Here is an 18,577-nt window from a genome sequence, read left to right as displayed (position 1 = left end):
GTATCTTCAGATATTGTAAGTAGTAATGATAAATGCTTGTAAATTGTATGCATATCTTTTACATATAGGAACATTTTATAAAACAGGCTTAAAACACAAGATTTCTTCATATAGGGCTATTGAAAAACTATCTGATTTGAAATTTCCTCATTGTTTCTCTAAAGTTACACAAACGTCACTCTAGTGTAATACCTGTTGTAATCCAGTAATGTGAACTGAAGTTTCAAACAGCAATGCCTGATTTGAATGACTAAGTGGGCATTTTATTTAAACTCCCTATGAAAAAATTAATTAAATCATCTGTGGACAACAACTTACCATTTTTCCACTAGTATTTTAAGAGGRAWTWGGCTATGTGATGTCTTTGATTTTGYTTTTAGATRAAAACTCTGGAGATGCTGACATTTTTCCTTCATCTCCTACAATTGAAAGAGGATCCTCCCTGAAACTATTCTGTGTTCTTGGAAAGAGCTACATACCTCAGAGAAATGCAAGCCACATCATCTGGAAATTGAATGATGAATTGATTGCTCCAGAAAACTGTACCATTGTGAATGAGACTGTATCTAGTGTAACCATCCATAATTTCACTTACAGCACAGCTTACCTGAAATGTTTCATGAAGTACTTGGACAGGGAACAACTTTTGGTTCRCACAGAAGTTAAATCTGGCTGTAAGTAGAAAGGCAGAAAAAATAATCTTGGCATGTTTTAATAACTTACTGTAATAATGTTACTTTTAAAACAGCTAGTTTTGGTTGTGCCTTTTTAAAACATTTGTATTCAAGTATGTAGATATATATACACACACATGTATATACACACATATATACCTACATACATACATATATAAATATATGTATATGTGTATTTCTGAAATAAATAGTGAAATTACCAGCATGCCTTACTGATCCAGGTCTGTAACCTCTCTGACCCTGACTCTTGCCCAGCTGAAATTTTCTGTTKAGTTCCAAAGGTGCTGCGTGTGTCCCTTTGGTTATATCTTCTTTCTAGCCTAGCCAGCTTTAGCTTTCTCCAGAGAGGATTTCCTCTCTAATCCTCTCTTCTAAAGAAATTACAATTACAATCTCTTATGGAGAATGTTAAAATATGCATATGAATTCTCCAGTTTATTGAATAGATGAAGTCCAGATTATACTAACATATGCCTAGGGGTCCTATTCTAATAATGCAGCAATAAAAGCAAGACATCTGTAGAACAAAATCCAGCAAAAGGTCTTGCTTGTCTGCAAAGTTTAACGTGCTGTAAGCTTGTTGATAAAAGAAACATCTTTTGAGAATTCTGTTAGGTAGGACAGAAAAATACTGTTTTGAAAAGAGGGSTTTTTCAACCGGATTATTTCACTGGGAACAGTTCTCTTCCTTTCTACTTCATTTTTTTTCTAACCAGTGAAGAAATTGGGCTGTAAACAAAAAAGTCTTTCAGTGTGTTACATTTTTATTGATGACTTCAGACTATGAGATGGCAGAAGATTGTTTCCTTTGTGCTATCTTGATTCTGAGATAAAGGGAGTCCARAATTAGTGATCTCTTCAAGGTCATATAGACCTGTTTCCCAGTGTCTTCTGCACTCTTGAGGTTGTGYAGGTTTCTCAGATTTGGGTTCCTCAAAGGGTAAACCATTAGATATTCTGTGAGAGAACCAAAAGGAATTTTATCTGTCAGAGAACGCCCTTTTTTGAGCATTTGTGGTTTCTTTGTTTACCTCTTACTTTCTGGACTGACCTTAAACTACAGGTTTGTTGCGGGAGGGAGGCAGRATGTGTGTAAACTTAGATGTTCAGGACAGTGTAGGCGGTGGTTTGATATAAGATAGTTARAGAGTTACTGCCTTTAGGCACACTTCGTAAAGTATTTCTGAGAAGTAGCTGGAGAAAATCTTGCTGTCTGCCCAGGGTAAGAAAGAGTGGTTTTGATTTTGATTTTATGAAGCGTTCTGAGGGCAGTGAGGAATGAGAAAATGAAGTGCTATGAAGACACTGAATGATGTTTGCCAGAATCTGCTTTTTGATKAACAAAATCATGTGTACGTGAAAGTACTGGGTGTTTTTTTTTTAAACCTTTGTCGTTGTAGTTCGTCCAGACATRCCAAAAAATATTTCCTGCATTTTTTTCTTTGATGATAACCTTACTTGTACCTGGAACGGAGGAAGAGAAACAAGTTTTACAAGATACTATACTCTTTACCGGAAACTGTAAGTTCAAGAGGTGTACTGGGAACTGCGTTGCTGGGGTGTGACAACCAGATCTTTTCCTCACTCATCCTGACTTCTGTTCAAAGAAAACTTGGAAACATTATGCAGATTGGAATCTTGGCATTTCTCAGTAAATTKAATTGATTAATTCAGCCTGATACCTTTTTAGTATGTTGTACAAAGGACATGAACATTCTCAACCCAATATTCAGTAGAGAAATATTTGCATTAGAGCTGAAATTCACTTGTTCCCTTGAAGTAACATTACTAATTAGATTGAAAGCTTAGTGACCATAGGCACAAATGAGGAAGGGAGGCATTCTGTGGAAGAGTTTCCCAGAAACATTCTATGCAATGAAGTATCCTCATTTTGGATGGTAAAAATGATTGCTTCCTCATTTGCTTAAAAAATTCCCCATATAAATTTCATGAAGCCACTGCTTTGCTGCAGTATTCTGCTTGACTCCAGTAGTGTTTAACCTGGTCATAAGGAGTCATGAGGTTTCAGTGAAAGAATTCAGAGTTGTCCTTTTCCATTGCTTGGGGATTTCTGTTTACAAATACAAATTATGTGGTCTCATGCTTTTCAGTATAGAAGCACAGATACCTGGTTCTTTCAATTTCTGTTAGATTTTAAACATTGGTTACGAGTTTRCTTTTTCATAAATTACTGGGAAAATGATGATATTGGTGTTGTTCCAGGGCAGATCTCAGATAGGATTTTGAAAGTCATAGCACAATTTCCTCCAGACACTTGTCAATCTGTGCTTCATAGTGCTGCTTCTAATAGTGCTCTTTTTCTGTTTGACCAAGACTCCAGGTAATATTGTTTCATGAAGAGATTTCTAAAATGCCTAAAGTTATTCTTGAGACCGGGAAGGAATTCAAACTCTGAATTCATATTGTATTAGTGTATGCTATCTTTTTAATTTAAATAATAGGGTATGAAAACCTCTTTAGCTTTATCTCCATTTTAGCTTTGACTTTTTAGGCTTCCACCTTTTTAATGTGGCATTTCCTTACTCTTTCTGGTGTTTCTGTATTTTATAACTTAGCTGAGTTTGTGAAGCCACAAGCTAGATGAGCTATTGAAAGTAGTTTTAACATTATTCCTGTTTGTATAAACACAAGCTTTTTTATCAACCACAGAGTGAATTGGATTGCAACACTGTTTTTAGCCAGTTTTAATCCAGCTATCTCCCTWACTGAGTTTAGCATGTGACTACAAAAGTGCTGGGAAGGGAAATTAGAAGAGTGTTCGTTTGCACAAACATGTAATCTAAAGATGTTGTCTGGTAAAAGTCTTGCAACCTCAAAGATACATAAGTAATAACCTAACAATCTGTTTGAATTATTCTAAGAAAATCCTTTAGTTTCTAACTACTTTTATTTTTCTCTTTTTTAGGATAAATTCTTCAGATACAGGCAGCTCATGCAACAGTACAACGGAGTCCTGTTCATTTTTTCATCCAGATAATAATCCCTATAGTAGTAAATTTTGTTTTCAGGTGCAAGCTAAGAATGTTTTGGGTGAATCCTTAACAGACTGTACTCCTATATCTTTGAGTAAAATAGGTAATTAAAAAATAGTTAATGTAGTTAATAGTAAGTAGTTAATTTTTTAACGTAAAATTCTTCACACTGGTTGGTGTTACAGCAGTAATTTTCAGCAGTTTCTTGGTCTTACTGCGAGGTGGTAAAAAATGTCAGGGGATTGTTTGCATGCTGTGAAACATCTAATTGCAACTATTTATTTTTAAGGTAATATCTAATGTATCGGTTATAAATTACTAAGGTTTTAACTATGGGCAAGTAAAGGCCATATATTAAAAGTTTTTGTCAACCTAATTGGTACTCAGACTGTACTTTAATATTTCTAGCAGTACTAAATATCAGTGCAACACTTGGCTGTAAATGAATTACGGTATTTTAATTTCTCAAGGGCCACCCATCATTTACTCTGCTATTCTACTTTCTGGTTTGGAATGTTAAAAAACCCACCTGTCCTATGTGCAATAATGATTGCACCAAGGAGCAGTAATAATGTTTTGTCTACCTCTTCTCCCTCTGGCCTGTGCTTTTTCTCTGTTCATTTTGGTGCTGTAGTTAATCAATAACCATTWTACCTGACTACTTTTTGCTGCAGCACTAGTCATCAGGGGTATCCTTTATTCCTGTGTTCAGTCCTGCTGTGACTCCTCCTTACTCTCCACATGCTCTATGCCAGTTGTGTCTTTTTGCATTGCTAGCCCATCCTTTTTCCATCATGTCCTTTACATTTCTCTCCCTCTCAGATCCCTTTCAGCTGAATTCTTTCTTCATCTGCAGTTCAGTCTTGCCTTTGGCATCACAGCTCTCCTTCATTTGTTTTCCCTGCTGTTGTCTCTGGGTAGTATTTTTCAKTGCTGATACAAATGAAAGACATCTGCACATCTGTTGAGAGCAGGTTTGTGAGCAGAATCATGGACAGGCTTGGGTGGGCAAGGGCACCTTCCCCTAGACCATGTTGTCCAAAGTCCCTGCTAATTAAATTAGTTATGTATGCAATTTCTCTTACAGATAATGTYCCATATGTAGAATTAAGTCTACAAAATAAGCCATCACATGAATACTCTGATAGGATGTGTGTTACTGGGATAAGGATTTAACCTCATGGCATGCATGGACAGGCAAATTCTGTACTTTTATAGAAACATTTCCCTCTCTTAATGCTTTTGTTTCTTCATTCTAGAGAAATTTGCCCCTCCTGAAATAATTTCAGTTAAAAAGATCCCTGGAATAAAGCAGTTACTTACAGTAACCTGGCAGATGCCTAAGAAGATTATCCCTTCACAGCCTTTAATTTGCCAGGTTCGATACAGAAACTTGTATTCAAACTTTACAGTAAGTTACATCATTTTTCTTCTGAATGCCAGTTTCTTTATGACTAACTTCTTAATGTTGTAATAGTTGAAGTAGAAAAAGAGCAACAAGTTGTTTGAAATAATGATTATAACCTTGTTATTTTGGAATGTTATTGAGGTACATGTTCTTAAGAACATTGTGTTTTCTAGGGTTAATTGTCCTCTTTCTTTTGGCCAATATCTGTTGTGGTATATACTATACTTCTCAGTATTATTTTGTGGAAGCTTGAAGGATGACCTTAGGCAAAAGGATTACACAGGCAGTCAGTAAAAATATTTTATTTTTCCCTTGCATTCTGGTGTTGAAAACAGCACTTACTCATAACCACAATACCTGAATCTGATTAAGATGGAATAATGTTACATTTGTTTTAAAGTGAATGAAAATGCGAATTTTGCAAAGTGGAAAATAAGGGAAGTTATTTTTCTGAGTTTGTCTTTCTGATGGAATTGTTGGAAAAAAAAACCAACAGTATTTGCATATTTCAGATGATCTATTCCTATGCTGCTCAGTATGGAAGGGATTTGTAGTTTTACTGTTTCTTCTTCCAAATTAAAGAATTGGCCAAGTTTCTTGGATTGCTTTTTAAAGTTCATTGAACTGAGATGTCTGCCTTGATCTTACTATTTTATGCACCTCCTATATAATTTTGGGAGAGAAAAATTCATCAAGGTAGTCTTCAGAGCTTTGAAGAAGTCTCTAATACCAGGCATGTTTCTAACTAGCATCCCTCTCCATTCTCAGGCATCATTACTGTAGATATGACATATCAGTCTTTGGATTCAGGATATAATATTCAGGATATAGTATTCAGGGTGACTGGATGGGCAGGATGGCTGAGGTACAACTAGGATATTAAAAATGGAACTAATAATTGTTTAAGAGATCTGTTTGAGATGTTTATCCTTTTGGAGTCAAGGCWCTGGTGTCCTTGTGACCCTTACCTGCTGTGAGATCCTTTTGAAATGTTGAAAGTCTTCATATCCTTGGAAGGCTACATATTTATTGTGTATTGTATCAATTTTTCAGCACCTGCATTAGAAATCACCTGCCCTCTTTTTTGCTATCAAATACAGTCTATATACATTTGCTTCCTCCAATCACACCTGCATTTTCCTTCAGATATTCCAGAAAAAACAGTGGATAGCCATGATTAGTATAGACATAGGAACTGTTTTTCTGTCAGCACATACATGCAAAAAGAATACCCCAAACCAACCCCCAGAAAACCTAATTAAGAAATATTTGAGGAAATGACAAGWATCTTCTTGGCCTTTAAAGTCATGCAACCAAAGCAGTCTAAATAGTTTGATGTGAGTTGTTTTTACCAAGTGAAAAACAGGTGATTTGTTTTCATTCTTACATATACTAAGTTTTTAATTATGATACAATATTGGTAACAGCTTTTTGGCAAAGTAACTAAAATTTGTGTAACTAAACTAGTAGGAGGTGTCTCCAATTCTGTGTCAAATTCTGCTGGAGATTGATAATGGTTTTGGAGACCTTTTAGTTGTAGGTTTGTTGCAGTCTGTCACCTACAGTGGTTTGGAAAGCCCTGAATTCATTCTCAGAGAAGCAGGTATTTTTTGATAATGAGTTTCTTAAGATCAGAACWGACTAAAATCTTCACTTTATTAGGCACTGCACTTTCTATTATGGTGCTTATATAAGTGGGTGTTTGCATTTTGTATTGCTTTAGACTGATTCACTTTTCATTGGAAGGTGGAAGCCAAGAATTTCTTCACTGTGTTTTAGCCCTGTGACTGTTGGAGTGAGGTTCCTTTTAAGACAAAGAAATGACTCACATTGTCATTACTTTCCTGAAAAGTTACCACATCATTTGTTTCTCATACTCCTGTCTTCCTCCACTGCTTACAGGCTTCATCTTCCTTTTTTTCCCTCTTGCTACCAGAATTTTTAGTCTCTTCATTTGCCTTTCCATTTTAAAATGCTCTGCTGATAAACTTTGGGACAGCCCACAGCCATGCTGCTGTATGGCTAAGAGCTAGAAGGTCTTGTAACTCAGAAAAGAAAGGAAACAAGAAGCTGGCTGACTCACAAACTGTGGGGTTTCACTGCTTCCCCTAGGATGCTGTTGTGGGACATTATTGCAGAAATGGCTTTAGCAATGATCAGTTGCTTCCCACCAGTGGGAACTACAWTGCTCCAGCACCTCCTGTGCCAGCGCAGCTGCTCTAGGTTCACGTGTGAGCTGCAYGCTGCTCAAGCTCATGTCAGTCATCACAGACCTGGGTTGGCATCAAGTTTTTAAAACACTGGAGTTTTACAGGAAGAACAAAAGTGGTACATGGGAAAATCAAGTACAAAACAACCTGAGTTTCAGAGGAGTGAGGTGGAATACACAAAACCTTCATMTTTTGGGGTATTTTTAAGAAAACAAGCCACATATCTACATGCAGTTTTACAACAAATCATTTTTGTTCATGTGTCTATTTTCAGGAATTTGTCAATGTCTCACTGAATTCTAAACAGAATACATCATCTTGTAATCTCACGGGTCTGTGGGATTCCACAGACTATTCTGTTGCCGTTCGGTGTATCAATATTGAGTCAATATTTTGGAGTGCATGGAGTGGAGAGAAAAAAGGAAGCACAGAAGAAAAAGGTAAACTACCTACCTGTAAAAGTTTCCTTCTGTTATAATTTGAGGAATTAGGATTTAATATGGAAAAACTGTGTTTCAGCATATTATCAGTCTATTGAATTTGGAATTCTGTTGCTTATATTTCTGTTGTTTGTATTTTGTTTAAAGATAGAAGAGGAAAATTGAAAGACAAGAGCAAGCAGTGGAGATTTGAAAAGTGATTTGAAAAGGGCCAAGGAAGAAAATAGATGAGTAAATAGACAGTGAAGAGAGGGAAAATTAAGAATATAGATGGAGATTTAACAATTTCAAGTGAGACAAGCAATGCAGCATGTATGTTCAATGAAATTAATTATAAGTAGAGAAAYCAAAATGCCAGTTATAAAACAAGACTAGAAAACTTCTTTTAGGAAATGCTAGCACTTAACAAATAAAAGTGAGCAGCAGGAAAATTATGGAAAGAGAGAAGTACCTAACTGGGGRAAAAAAGAGCAATACAGAAGAGAAAACAGAAACTTTCTCTTAGACTTTGTGTTTGAAACCTTTTGATTGTTTTCTCCGTAATAGAATATCTTTTTCATATAGCAACAAATTGCAAGTTATTTTTTTTTTGTGTCTTTAAATAGCTCCTTCAGGGAAAGTGGATTTGTGGAGAGTAATTGAACCTTCACACTCATCTAGAAATAGATCTGTACATCTTATGTGGAAGGTACATRCTTTCTGTGAATTGATAATCATGTTGGTATCTTGTAGCTGATGTGTTYAAGTATTTTAAAGTTGTAGGACATAAAACTGCCAGAGGCATTTGCTATTTTCAGAAAAAACTACTGACTGAACTAAATTAGAATTCAAAAGGCTTTTGTTTACTGAGTGGTAGCTGAATGAAATTTTGTAATTTGTGTGGAAAGGGAGCATTTAATTCTGTTCAGATCAYTGGAAAATCTCATTGCAAGTCCTTGCAACTGCATTTAAATAACCCATTTTACCAAAGCTATATTTAAATTAATTTGAATCTTCTTGTAAAGTGTCCAAAGGCTCCTCAGTATTTGACTTCTGARCTCTGTCAAGGAAATTGTTGTGACTGGCTATCCTGAGGATGGGCCTGAAGAAAATACCTTGCTTTTCTAAATATAGTAGAAAAGAAAATACCTTGCTTTTGCAAATAATGCTGTGAAACACTTACTACTGCATATTTTTTAATAGCCACTAAGAAGCTTTCCACCTCCTGGGAGAGTTCAAGGCTACAAAATACAATATTTTCCTGAAAACAATGCTACACTTAAAAGGACAAGCAACTCTACTGAAAAGAAAATCACTTTACTTTTAAATGAAGAGGCACATATAATATCTGTCACTGCCTATAACTCTGCTGGAGAGTCTCCTGAAGCTATTTTGAGGATTCCATCCACTGATGAAAAAAGTGAGATTTTTCAATGTRATGTTTTATTTTTCTCATTAATGAAAAAGTAGTTTGAGTGACATCTGTGTAAGTTCTTACATGATGGAAGCAAAATTGTGCTAAGGTCTTCTGTCATATATATCTATGTATATCTGGTCATATTTTGCTGTCATGTATCCTGTTTCTATTGTAGACAATTATTGTTGGGGYTTTGTTTTGAGATACAGTTGTTAACATATGAATACTTTGTGATGTTTTACCAAATTTCTATTGTATTACTTTCTGAGGAGTTTTTTTTTTAGTTGGTTTAGTTTTTTTTTCTAACTTTACAACTTCCAAACAACTCTATGGAGTGCTGCCCAATTCTTTTGCATCACTTTGTTAGCTCATAAAATTGGTTACCACATGACATTATTGCAGAGTATTTAATGATGTAATTCAGAGCAGAGATAGGATAAATAGAARTCTGTAAGTTGTGTTAGTGGAAGCAGAGAGAGAAGCCTTTTTTCTCATTTCCCATACATTCCCAGAGTACCCATCCCACCCACTGCCAGGGTTAGGAAGCTGCTCTGCTCCAGCACAAGAGCTGCTCTTTGTCTCTTATGTTTAATTCTCATATTGTGCGGAGCGTTCTATTGCAGCATCCTGTTGTCTGCCATGATCTGTCAGAGGGGTTGTGTTTGACACGCTTGAATCACTCCTGTATCAGTTGTTCATGATACAAGTACAATTTTCCCCCTGGAACTGCTCAATTAAATTCCATTTCTAATCAGAAGACAGGACCTGTAAATGTGATGTAATTTTGTCCTAGAGGTTGCTGACTACCTCCTATCCACTTTTGTACCCCACCATATAGGTGTTTCTGATTTTTCCATGCTGTGACATGCTTTCCCCCCACCAGATATCTCTCTTCTTTTTTCTCTGCTTCATTCAGGTTCTTTTTGCCTCTGCTTTGCCAGACTGGGTTTTCACTCAGACTTTCATTACCCTTATCCTGGAGGCTGATAATTGCTTCTCTGTCATTCATGATCTTGCTGGCTTGCTTTACTGTTCTCCTATTGCCTTTGTTACCTCAATCAAAATTTGCTTATGAGGTACCTGCAAAATTTGTAGTAACTTGGTTTATAAAATTTTACATACTGCAAATTTTGGAGTCTAAAAGAGAGACTGATTGTTGAATTCTATGTGTGTTTTTCAAGTTTTTATGAAGATAGAATTGCTCTTATTTCTTGTTAAATTTTTAGCCTCTCAGATAATTGRAAGACTGATGGCCACTACAACAAATGAAGAAGTGGTTGTGGAATGGATGACTTCTGAACGAGAAGCAATCAAATATGTGGTTGAGTGGTATGAGGAATCGGAGATGGACCCTTTTGGTAGATCATGGCAATATGTATGGAATTCTACAAAATGGCAAAATAACAAAAGTATGTTTATATATCAGTTACAGCTGCAACAATGTACAGATGTACATGCATTCATAGGTAGATTGGAAAGAACAAACAGGGATGAACTCATGCCGGTTTCCTCACACCATTATGAACATAAGACTATTATTACATGTTTAATGATATCTCTGKGTGCAGTGTAATAGCATTTTTTAGTCTTTCATATTTTCATGCACTATGTGAGGTAATTTTTGCTTCCCGCATAAGAGTCAGCTACAGCTTTTGTGTTAAAACAGTTCTGTTGCTTGACCTTATGCCAATAGGGAGGCCTGTGACTGATGCATGCTCTTCTAGTAGAGAAATCTAGAACTAAAAAATACAGTTTAAATAAGGGAAAAGGTCATGCTGCTTCATGTGTTTTAGAGAGAGTGAGAGCATCACAGTTCTCCATGGGTTGCAAGGGGACAGCTTGCTTCACCATGATCTTCCSCAGAGGCTGCAAAGGAATCTTTACTGTTCTGGTGTGGGTTCCCACCCACAGGAGACCTCAGGGAGCTCCTCCAGCATGGGTCCTCTTCCCAAGGCTGCAGCTGTTCACRAACTGCTCCASYGTGGTTCYCCTGGGAGGTCACATTGTCATTGAGACATCCACCTGCTCCAGTGTGGGGTCCTCCACAGGCTGCACGTGGATTCTCCATTGTGGACTCATTCACACATCATGGTCCCTTTTACTCAAGCTCACACTAGGGTTCCAGCCTGTCCAGTACAGCAGCACTGCCCTGGCCACCTGCCAGCCCCATGGCTGTTATCAGAATGTTCTCAGGCACAAATCAGTAAGATGTTAAGCAGTGCAGCAGGACAGCAAGCAGCAAAAACAAAAATTGGCCACTAACTAGCACTAGGCTCTAATATCCAGTCAAGCAAGTGAGCCCCACAGCAAGCACAGGAGCCTGCTCATCACTGGCTGAACAGCAATTGACAGCTGTGAGTTCAGTCTGGTAAATACCAAACAAATCTGTTATGGTCTCAGTGRTTTGACTCCTGCCTGGCTCCCCAAGAAGGACTGGTGTGGTTAAACCCCAGCCAGCAGCCAAGCCCAGGCAGCCACTTGATCACTGCCCTGCCAGTGAGAGCAGAGAGAAAATCAGCAGGGTAAGAGATACAGAATTCATGGACTGGGGTACAGTTTAATAGGGAAAGCAAAAGCTGTGCATKCAAGCAAAAGAAAACAAGGGATGAATTCACTGCTCCCCATGGGCAGGCAGGTGTTCAGCTGTCTCCAAGACAGCCTGGCCTCATCACATGTGATAGTGACTTAAACACTCCAAACATGCCCCCTTCCTTTCCCCCCACTTTAAACATTGAGCATGATGTCACATGGTCTGGAATATCCYTGTGGTCAGTTGGGGTCACCTGTCCTGGCTGTGYCTCCTCCTACCCTCCCAGGCACTCCCAKCCCCCAGCCCAGCCTGGCAGTACGAGATGCAGCAAAGGCCTTGGCTCTGTGTGAGCTCTGCTCAGCAATAACWAAAATTGTCAACACTGTGTTGTCAACACTGTGCTCAGCACAAATCCAAAYCACATCCCYGTACCAGCCACTGGGTAGAAGATTAGCTCTATCCTAGGTAAAACCAGGTGGGGTAATGTATATGTAATGGCCATCATAACTCCTGCTGCTTTGCAATAGGTGTGAGGGACTGAAAGAGCAGCAGAAAGCTGAAATAATCCAGGGACCTGTTGATAGCCATTGTTCTTGCTGAGTAAACTGCAGAGCTTGAGAGGAATGATCTAGGAAAGCTTTTTCATTCCAAAGGATGTAAAGCTGTATATCCTCTCAGAGTTAATGGGAGTTGTTGGAAGTAGTGAGTGCACCCTGTTGATTACTTGGTTGCTGGATTGTTCAGAGTTCACAGCTTCATTACCAGAAGCTTGAGCTGTGTCTTGAAACCTGAAATTCTACTGCAGAGATCTCACTTGGGACCACTGTACCCTTGAGCCAGGCTGGTTAGAATCAGAGCTGCAGTTGGCATAACTGGACATCCATGTAGAAATAATAGAATAATAGAATAATAGAATATTCTGAGTTGTAAGTGGTCCAGAAGGATGAGTGAGGTCCAACTCCTGGCACTACACAGGATACTGCAAAAAGCATACCATGTCCTGCCAACATTGTCCAAACCCTTCTTGAGCTCTGTCAGGTTGGTGCTGTGACCRCTCTCTTGGGGAATTGTTCCAGTGCCCAACCRYSCTCTGGGTGAAGAACCTTTTCCTGATATCCAACATAAACCTCCCCTGCTTGCCATTCCCTCAGGTTATAAGTGTAAAGAGCTACACTGCTTTTTAATCCATTTGATGCATGAGACAAAACAGTGTCCTGCAGAGTGTAAGCATGAAGATATGGGAAATTAAAAATACTACCATTAGGTGTAATTTAATACTGGTTGTTTGAAAATAGAGGCTCCCTCCAAAACAGTGACTTGTTTCGTGATGAGTAAGTGAATTCAAATTGAGAAGTTGTATGAAGTTGAATTGTAATTACCCATTCCAAGTATTTCTAGTGAAAAATGAGTCAGAAACCATGTGCTCTTATGAATACTGCTATGAAAAAAATATGCTATAGGCAGAAATGAGCATTCAAATATAAAGTTACATATTGTGCTTGCTAGAGTTGAAGAAAATAATTAGTAACAGTATATTTAGAATTCCCTTGTGATTTAGTCTACTTTTATTGTATTAATGCCACATAGAGATTGTATGTAAATATTCTTTCCTTTGCAGAAAACTTTAAACCATTTATATGCTATAACATCTCAGTRTATCCTCTTTATGGAAATAAAGTAGCAGCTCCATCTTATGCACAAATATATGCTCAAGAAAAAGGTATGTATTTTAAAGTAATTCTGTTGTGAAAGATGTGKTGTAGTCTGTTTCTCAGGATGTATTATCTTTAAGTGGTTTCATACTACCATTATTTGAAAGAGAGATGAAGGTGATGGAAAAAATGTCAGGTTTCAGGGCTCCTGATTTCTGTTCTGTTCAGCAACAAAATTGGTCTATAAGAAAATATTAATCTTGTGATATAGGTTCATTGCAGCTTAAATCAGTGAGATTTAAGCTGATTTTTTGTGAAGTTTACATATTGTATACAAAGCATTTGGAAAGAGTATAGTTCCAATCATGAACATTTTTTAAACTAGYTGTGTCTTCAATGTTACACTTAGATGTATAAGTATGATCATTTAGCTATATAATTATGCTTGATTTTAATGCTTGAATACATTTTTCAGTCTTAATACATGAGGAAATTCTACTCAAAAATAAAACTAGTGGTTTAAAAAGCTTATTTTTTTGTTAAATTTCATAATTAATATAATTTTTGCAGTCTTGCATGTAAAAATGGTAAGAAGACATGATGTTTATAATTGGATAGAAACTGTGGATGAAGTAGTGTTTTGTGAGGAAAGGGGTAAAGCTTCTTCATTTATAGAAGTTTAATGTGAATTCAATGATGTATACAGCCAGCTGTAAGAATGTAATTTTAAGTGTCCATGTGGGAATGTTGATTTGTGTGTGTGCATAAATAGGTCTACGCAAATGTGCACGCACACATAGTAAAATGCACCACTGAAAAGCATTAATTACAGGGAGGAAGCAATGGAGTGTTTTATGTTTGAGTTATAATTACTAGCACAGTTAGAACTGTGCTTTGAGTGCTTTCCTGGTGGTAGGTAGCTRTGACAGCACTCAAGGTTGTTAGAGMATGGGAAGGAAGCTATTTGTTTTAAAACTGAAACACAGACAACCTTTTTTTCATAGTTATGAGCAATGCATGTGAGGTGGTATTGTGTAAGTAGAAAGGCTTTTTTAGTGTGATGGACACTAAACTTTGTTTATTGTGATGGACACTGGGGGTGCTGGAGATGCCACTTGAATCCCACAGACCTCCTGCACAGGCAGTGGCCCTGCACCTGAGTCCTCCCGTGAATGCATAATGATATTTTTCTTCTTGATCTCTGATGTTATGACAGTACAGCCTTTTCATGATCTCAAGGTATTTGGCTACAGTAACACCTAGAATAATGCAAATGCCAGAATAGATGAGGTGAAATTTCATTGAAAGAATTCCCACAAGGAATTAACAAGGGTGAGGAAAGTTAAGGATTATGTCAGATTTTCTCATGCATGTGTTTGCCCTAATATTAGTGATACGTGTGAAGTAACAGAGGTGGATCACATTGTGGTACATGGACTGTTTTACTATTTTTGCTATTTCATAATTCTTCTCTGTAGAGCCAGCAGAAGGACCTGTGGCTGATACAAGCATTCTGGGGAAAAATGAAGTTACAATAAAGTGGAATGAGATTCCAAAGGATAAAAGAAATGGATTTATCACTAACTATACAATATTTTATAAACCTGAAGATGAAGGAGAATTGAGTAAGTATACATTAAACAGTAATGCTCTCAACGGGGTTATGAAATTCTCAATCTCTCTTCTATCATGACACAACTTYGAAATTAATGGAAAAAGTCATGACAGGAGTAGAGGAGCTGAAATATATTGGAGAATCACAGATTCAGTATAAATTCAGAGATCATGAGGGTTCAGTGAATTTATAAATTTTCATACTTGTCCTTGGAAGCAACTTCTAGAAAAGTATAGTGGAAATTTTCTGTTAAAATGTTTTTACACAATTTTATATTAAGAGCAAATCAGGGAATAACAATAAAATAAGCTGCCAAGAATAGTTTCTTTGGATGTAGTTTTTAGGTCAGTGTCTTCAGATGTGTTTGGTTTTCTGCGCTTTATTGCTTTTCTGGTCTGGAGTCTGATAGCATCAATTTGAGCATATTCCTAATCTCTACCTCAGGAATGGTGTCCATACAATCTGTAATGCTATCTGTTAAAAACTTTTTAGTTTAAATCTCAGCAGAAGCTTGTATGGCAAGTGTTTGGGTGACCTAAACTTTTCTTCCTGTGTATTTTACGAAGAATGCTGTTGGATCATTCGGTATTTCAGAATTTGTTTTGTTCCTCCCTTTTTTGTACATCATTGTTAGCAAGCATGGAGCACAATCTCTTTTGCAAAGTTTGCAAACATAAAAATCTTGTGATGCCTGTTTCTTATGGATATTCAGTTCAGAGCCAGGCAAGAGTATTCCTGATGATTTTCAAATGTGAAAGAGAAAGCTAATTATTTCTGTCAGATTCAGTCCTACCATAATGGTTTCTGAGTAATTTAATACTGACTGCTTTGTGCAGTCAGGGGTCATCTGTGAGACCTGGAGCCTCATATCCCAGAGCAGTATTTCKCCATAGTACTTGTAAAGCAGGCTGTGTCCTTTTCAGGGCTTCAGATTATTTGCTTTAGAAAATTAGTTGTAAAATACTAGCTCAAGGGAGCTAAATGTCAAAACATGCTGTACTGATGTTTTTTGAGGCTTCTCTAATATCATGTCTTCTTGACAAGAATAGAATGTGGGGTTTGTGCCAAGGTGACCTCACTGATGGCCTTTTTACGATAGAACTTCAGTTTCCCACCCCTGACTTACAAGAAACTCAGTTTATTTTAACTTGGGSCGTATTGCAGCATAACTATTTCCTGGGTATTTCTTGACAGAACTGACTGATGACATGTGCTGACTTTGATTTATGCACCAGAAAATGTTTTAGTGGTTTTCATTTCTAACATGAAAATGTGTTTGGTAGTGTTAGTAGACACAGGGTAATAGGATACRTGCCCTGCTTAAAAAAATTTAAAGATTAAGCACATTATACTAATTTCAGTATTGGATAATGTATTGGAAACACTGGGTTCTATTCATAAAATAATTTTGAAAGTTGGAAAGAAATTCCTGTTGATTTTGTCTTTCCTTTGACTTTATTGGAGTGGTATCCAATAAAATGCTGATAGATGGCATTCTTTTGGATGATCAATGTCTAACTGCATATACTAGAAATAWGGCTGAATTTCACAAGCTACAGAAACTATCTGAAGCTCTTAATTTCTGAGCCAACTATTTTGAAGAAAAGAAGTTCTCAAAGAACAGTTTTCAGTGATAAACTGCAGGAGATAATAATTCACATATATTTAATATTAGCAAAAATATTTGTATTTATTTTTAAAAGCAAATTCATAATGATACTGGGATTTGCCTCAAACTTTTAATTACCATTGGTAAACATTGCCTAGTAATTTAGGTTTTCTTTGTAAAACTACTGGTAAGATTTCTTTGTATTTGAAGTTATCTTTAAAATAGTTCGTGATYTATTATTGTAAAAGTTGCTAAATAAATGCACAGTTCCCTCATATAATGTTACTTTTGTATGTTTACTGACATAAATCTTCTAAAAAGATGAAACAGTGAACTCTGACATTCTGCAATACAGACTGAAGTCCTTACAGGCTAATACACAATATACTGTCTATATAATGGCAAGCAATAAAGCTGGTGGAACCATTGGAGAGCGAAAAACCTTCAAGACTTTGAAATTGGGTGAGTAATAATCCAGGTTAGTTATTACTATTTTAAAAAATGGCTTTGGGAGTAAGAAATACTGKATGTTGTTGTTTAGACATTTGTGAGCTGCTTTTTAAGTAGCATTGAACAAAACACGGAACAATTGGCAACACTAGTTGAATTTAACTTAATTTCATGGACTATCTCCCAGACTAATAAAAAGCTCAGAATTAGGAGTCAACCCCAAAAATCTTTATTGTCTTGTAAGTAAAGCTGTGGAGTACTATGGTTGTTTGTGGAAGCAGCAGTGTGTATGCTACCAGTTATGGGATGGGATGCCTGACAGCTCATTAGAAAGTAGACTTCTATCTGAGAGATTTACAATAGATTTAGAATAACCACACATTGTGTTGCACTTATTCTGCTATATGAGCTTAAGTGCTAAGTGAGTGCAGAGGTTGTGGCCAGTGTGTGTGTAAGGAAATACCTTTTCCCATTTCTCACTATTTGTTATGGCCAGATTTGACAAGGAGCTTGGTATAATGGCAGCAGATGAGAAATTCAGACATTTTCTCATTTTAGCTTCTGAAAGAATGTTCTCTGTACATTCCTAAATGCCTCTGGTACTCTGGTACTTGGAAGCTAGCTCAGAAATGCATGCAGTGTTTCAGTCACTGTGTTTTTTTTAAAATTTTAAATCTGTCTCCTGCACTTAATTTGCTATTTATCTTGTTGTGACTGGTAGAAGTGGCACTGATGGGCAGATTTAGGTGAGTGTAAAATAACAGGTGACCAAAGAGGTGGTAGAGTCTTTATCCTAGGTTGCTCTCAAAGGGTGTCATGGTATGATCTAAAACAGCCTGATCTAATTTTAAAATTGCACAAAGTGATCTACAGATATCCCCTCCAATCTAAATTACTGTGTGTTTCTGTTAAATAAAGGAATTTTTAAAATGCAAAAAAAATCTGTTTTTAAGACATCCTGGAAAATCTCAGACTTGGTTTTCTGGSTCAGTAACTGTGGCTTGTTGGATTCAAAATACTCATCTTCTGACTCATCATACAATGCATATCATACACYCTTCTGAGAAATTCTGGGTAGTTTTGCCAGAGCTTTTTAGAATTGTGCTTATTAAGTGATTTGGATGTTAAAAATTAGCTGTCTTAAGGGAATCCCTGAAGAAATGACAAACACCTGTGGACTGATTGGTGTTTTGTTTTTTGTTTGTTTGTTTGTTTGTTTTTGTCTAAAGATAAAGAAGATGTCTTTTTTATTGCTATACCTGTTGGGATAAGCGTGTTGTGTCTGATAGGCCTTTGGATAACGTGCGTTTTGAAAAAACATGCGTGAGTACATTTTCTGCTGTCTGAAAGYGAATGCAACCAGTTAAAATTAACTTGTAAAACAGGACTTTTAAAATATTTTATAAATGCTTTTGTTGTGTTCAAAGCCAATGTCAAAATAGAAAACCACTGAAGTAACAAATAAATAAGTGTACAGGTTTTAACTGCAGTTTATGTGCTATAGTCCAAAAATATATATTAATTTTAGAAAGTTTAATAAATTAAAACAAAATAGAGAAGCAGATTTACATATCAACTA

At 36.6% G+C, this 18,577-nt stretch overlaps 1 protein-coding gene across 1 annotated transcript in view; it reads left to right on the top strand.

Annotated features, from left to right (window-relative positions):
- The window catches only part of IL31RA (interleukin 31 receptor A), a 36,507-nt gene that overhangs the window by 14,214 nt on the left and 3,716 nt on the right, over positions 1-18,577 (top strand). The window contains exons 3-14 of the mRNA XM_057389680.1: positions 381-674; positions 2,096-2,216; positions 3,622-3,791; positions 4,948-5,099; positions 7,581-7,746; positions 8,352-8,434; positions 8,929-9,145; positions 10,369-10,551; positions 13,291-13,392; positions 14,803-14,949; positions 16,870-17,010; positions 18,228-18,321. Coding sequence (XP_057245663.1) covers positions 381-674; positions 2,096-2,216; positions 3,622-3,791; positions 4,948-5,099; positions 7,581-7,746; positions 8,352-8,434; positions 8,929-9,145; positions 10,369-10,551; positions 13,291-13,392; positions 14,803-14,949; positions 16,870-17,010; positions 18,228-18,321 — 1,870 coding nt within the window. The remainder of the gene's footprint in view (positions 1-380; positions 675-2,095; positions 2,217-3,621; positions 3,792-4,947; positions 5,100-7,580; positions 7,747-8,351; positions 8,435-8,928; positions 9,146-10,368; positions 10,552-13,290; positions 13,393-14,802; positions 14,950-16,869; positions 17,011-18,227; positions 18,322-18,577) is intronic.

Source organism: Malurus melanocephalus, unplaced genomic scaffold, assembly GCF_030028575.1.
Source record: "Malurus melanocephalus ecotype Western Australia unplaced genomic scaffold, MMel_1.1 scaffold_18, whole genome shotgun sequence".
Taxonomy (NCBI): domain Eukaryota; kingdom Metazoa; phylum Chordata; class Aves; order Passeriformes; family Maluridae; genus Malurus; species Malurus melanocephalus.
Note: the sequence above shows the minus strand (reverse complement) of the source record. Positions and strands in the feature narration are given on the sequence as shown.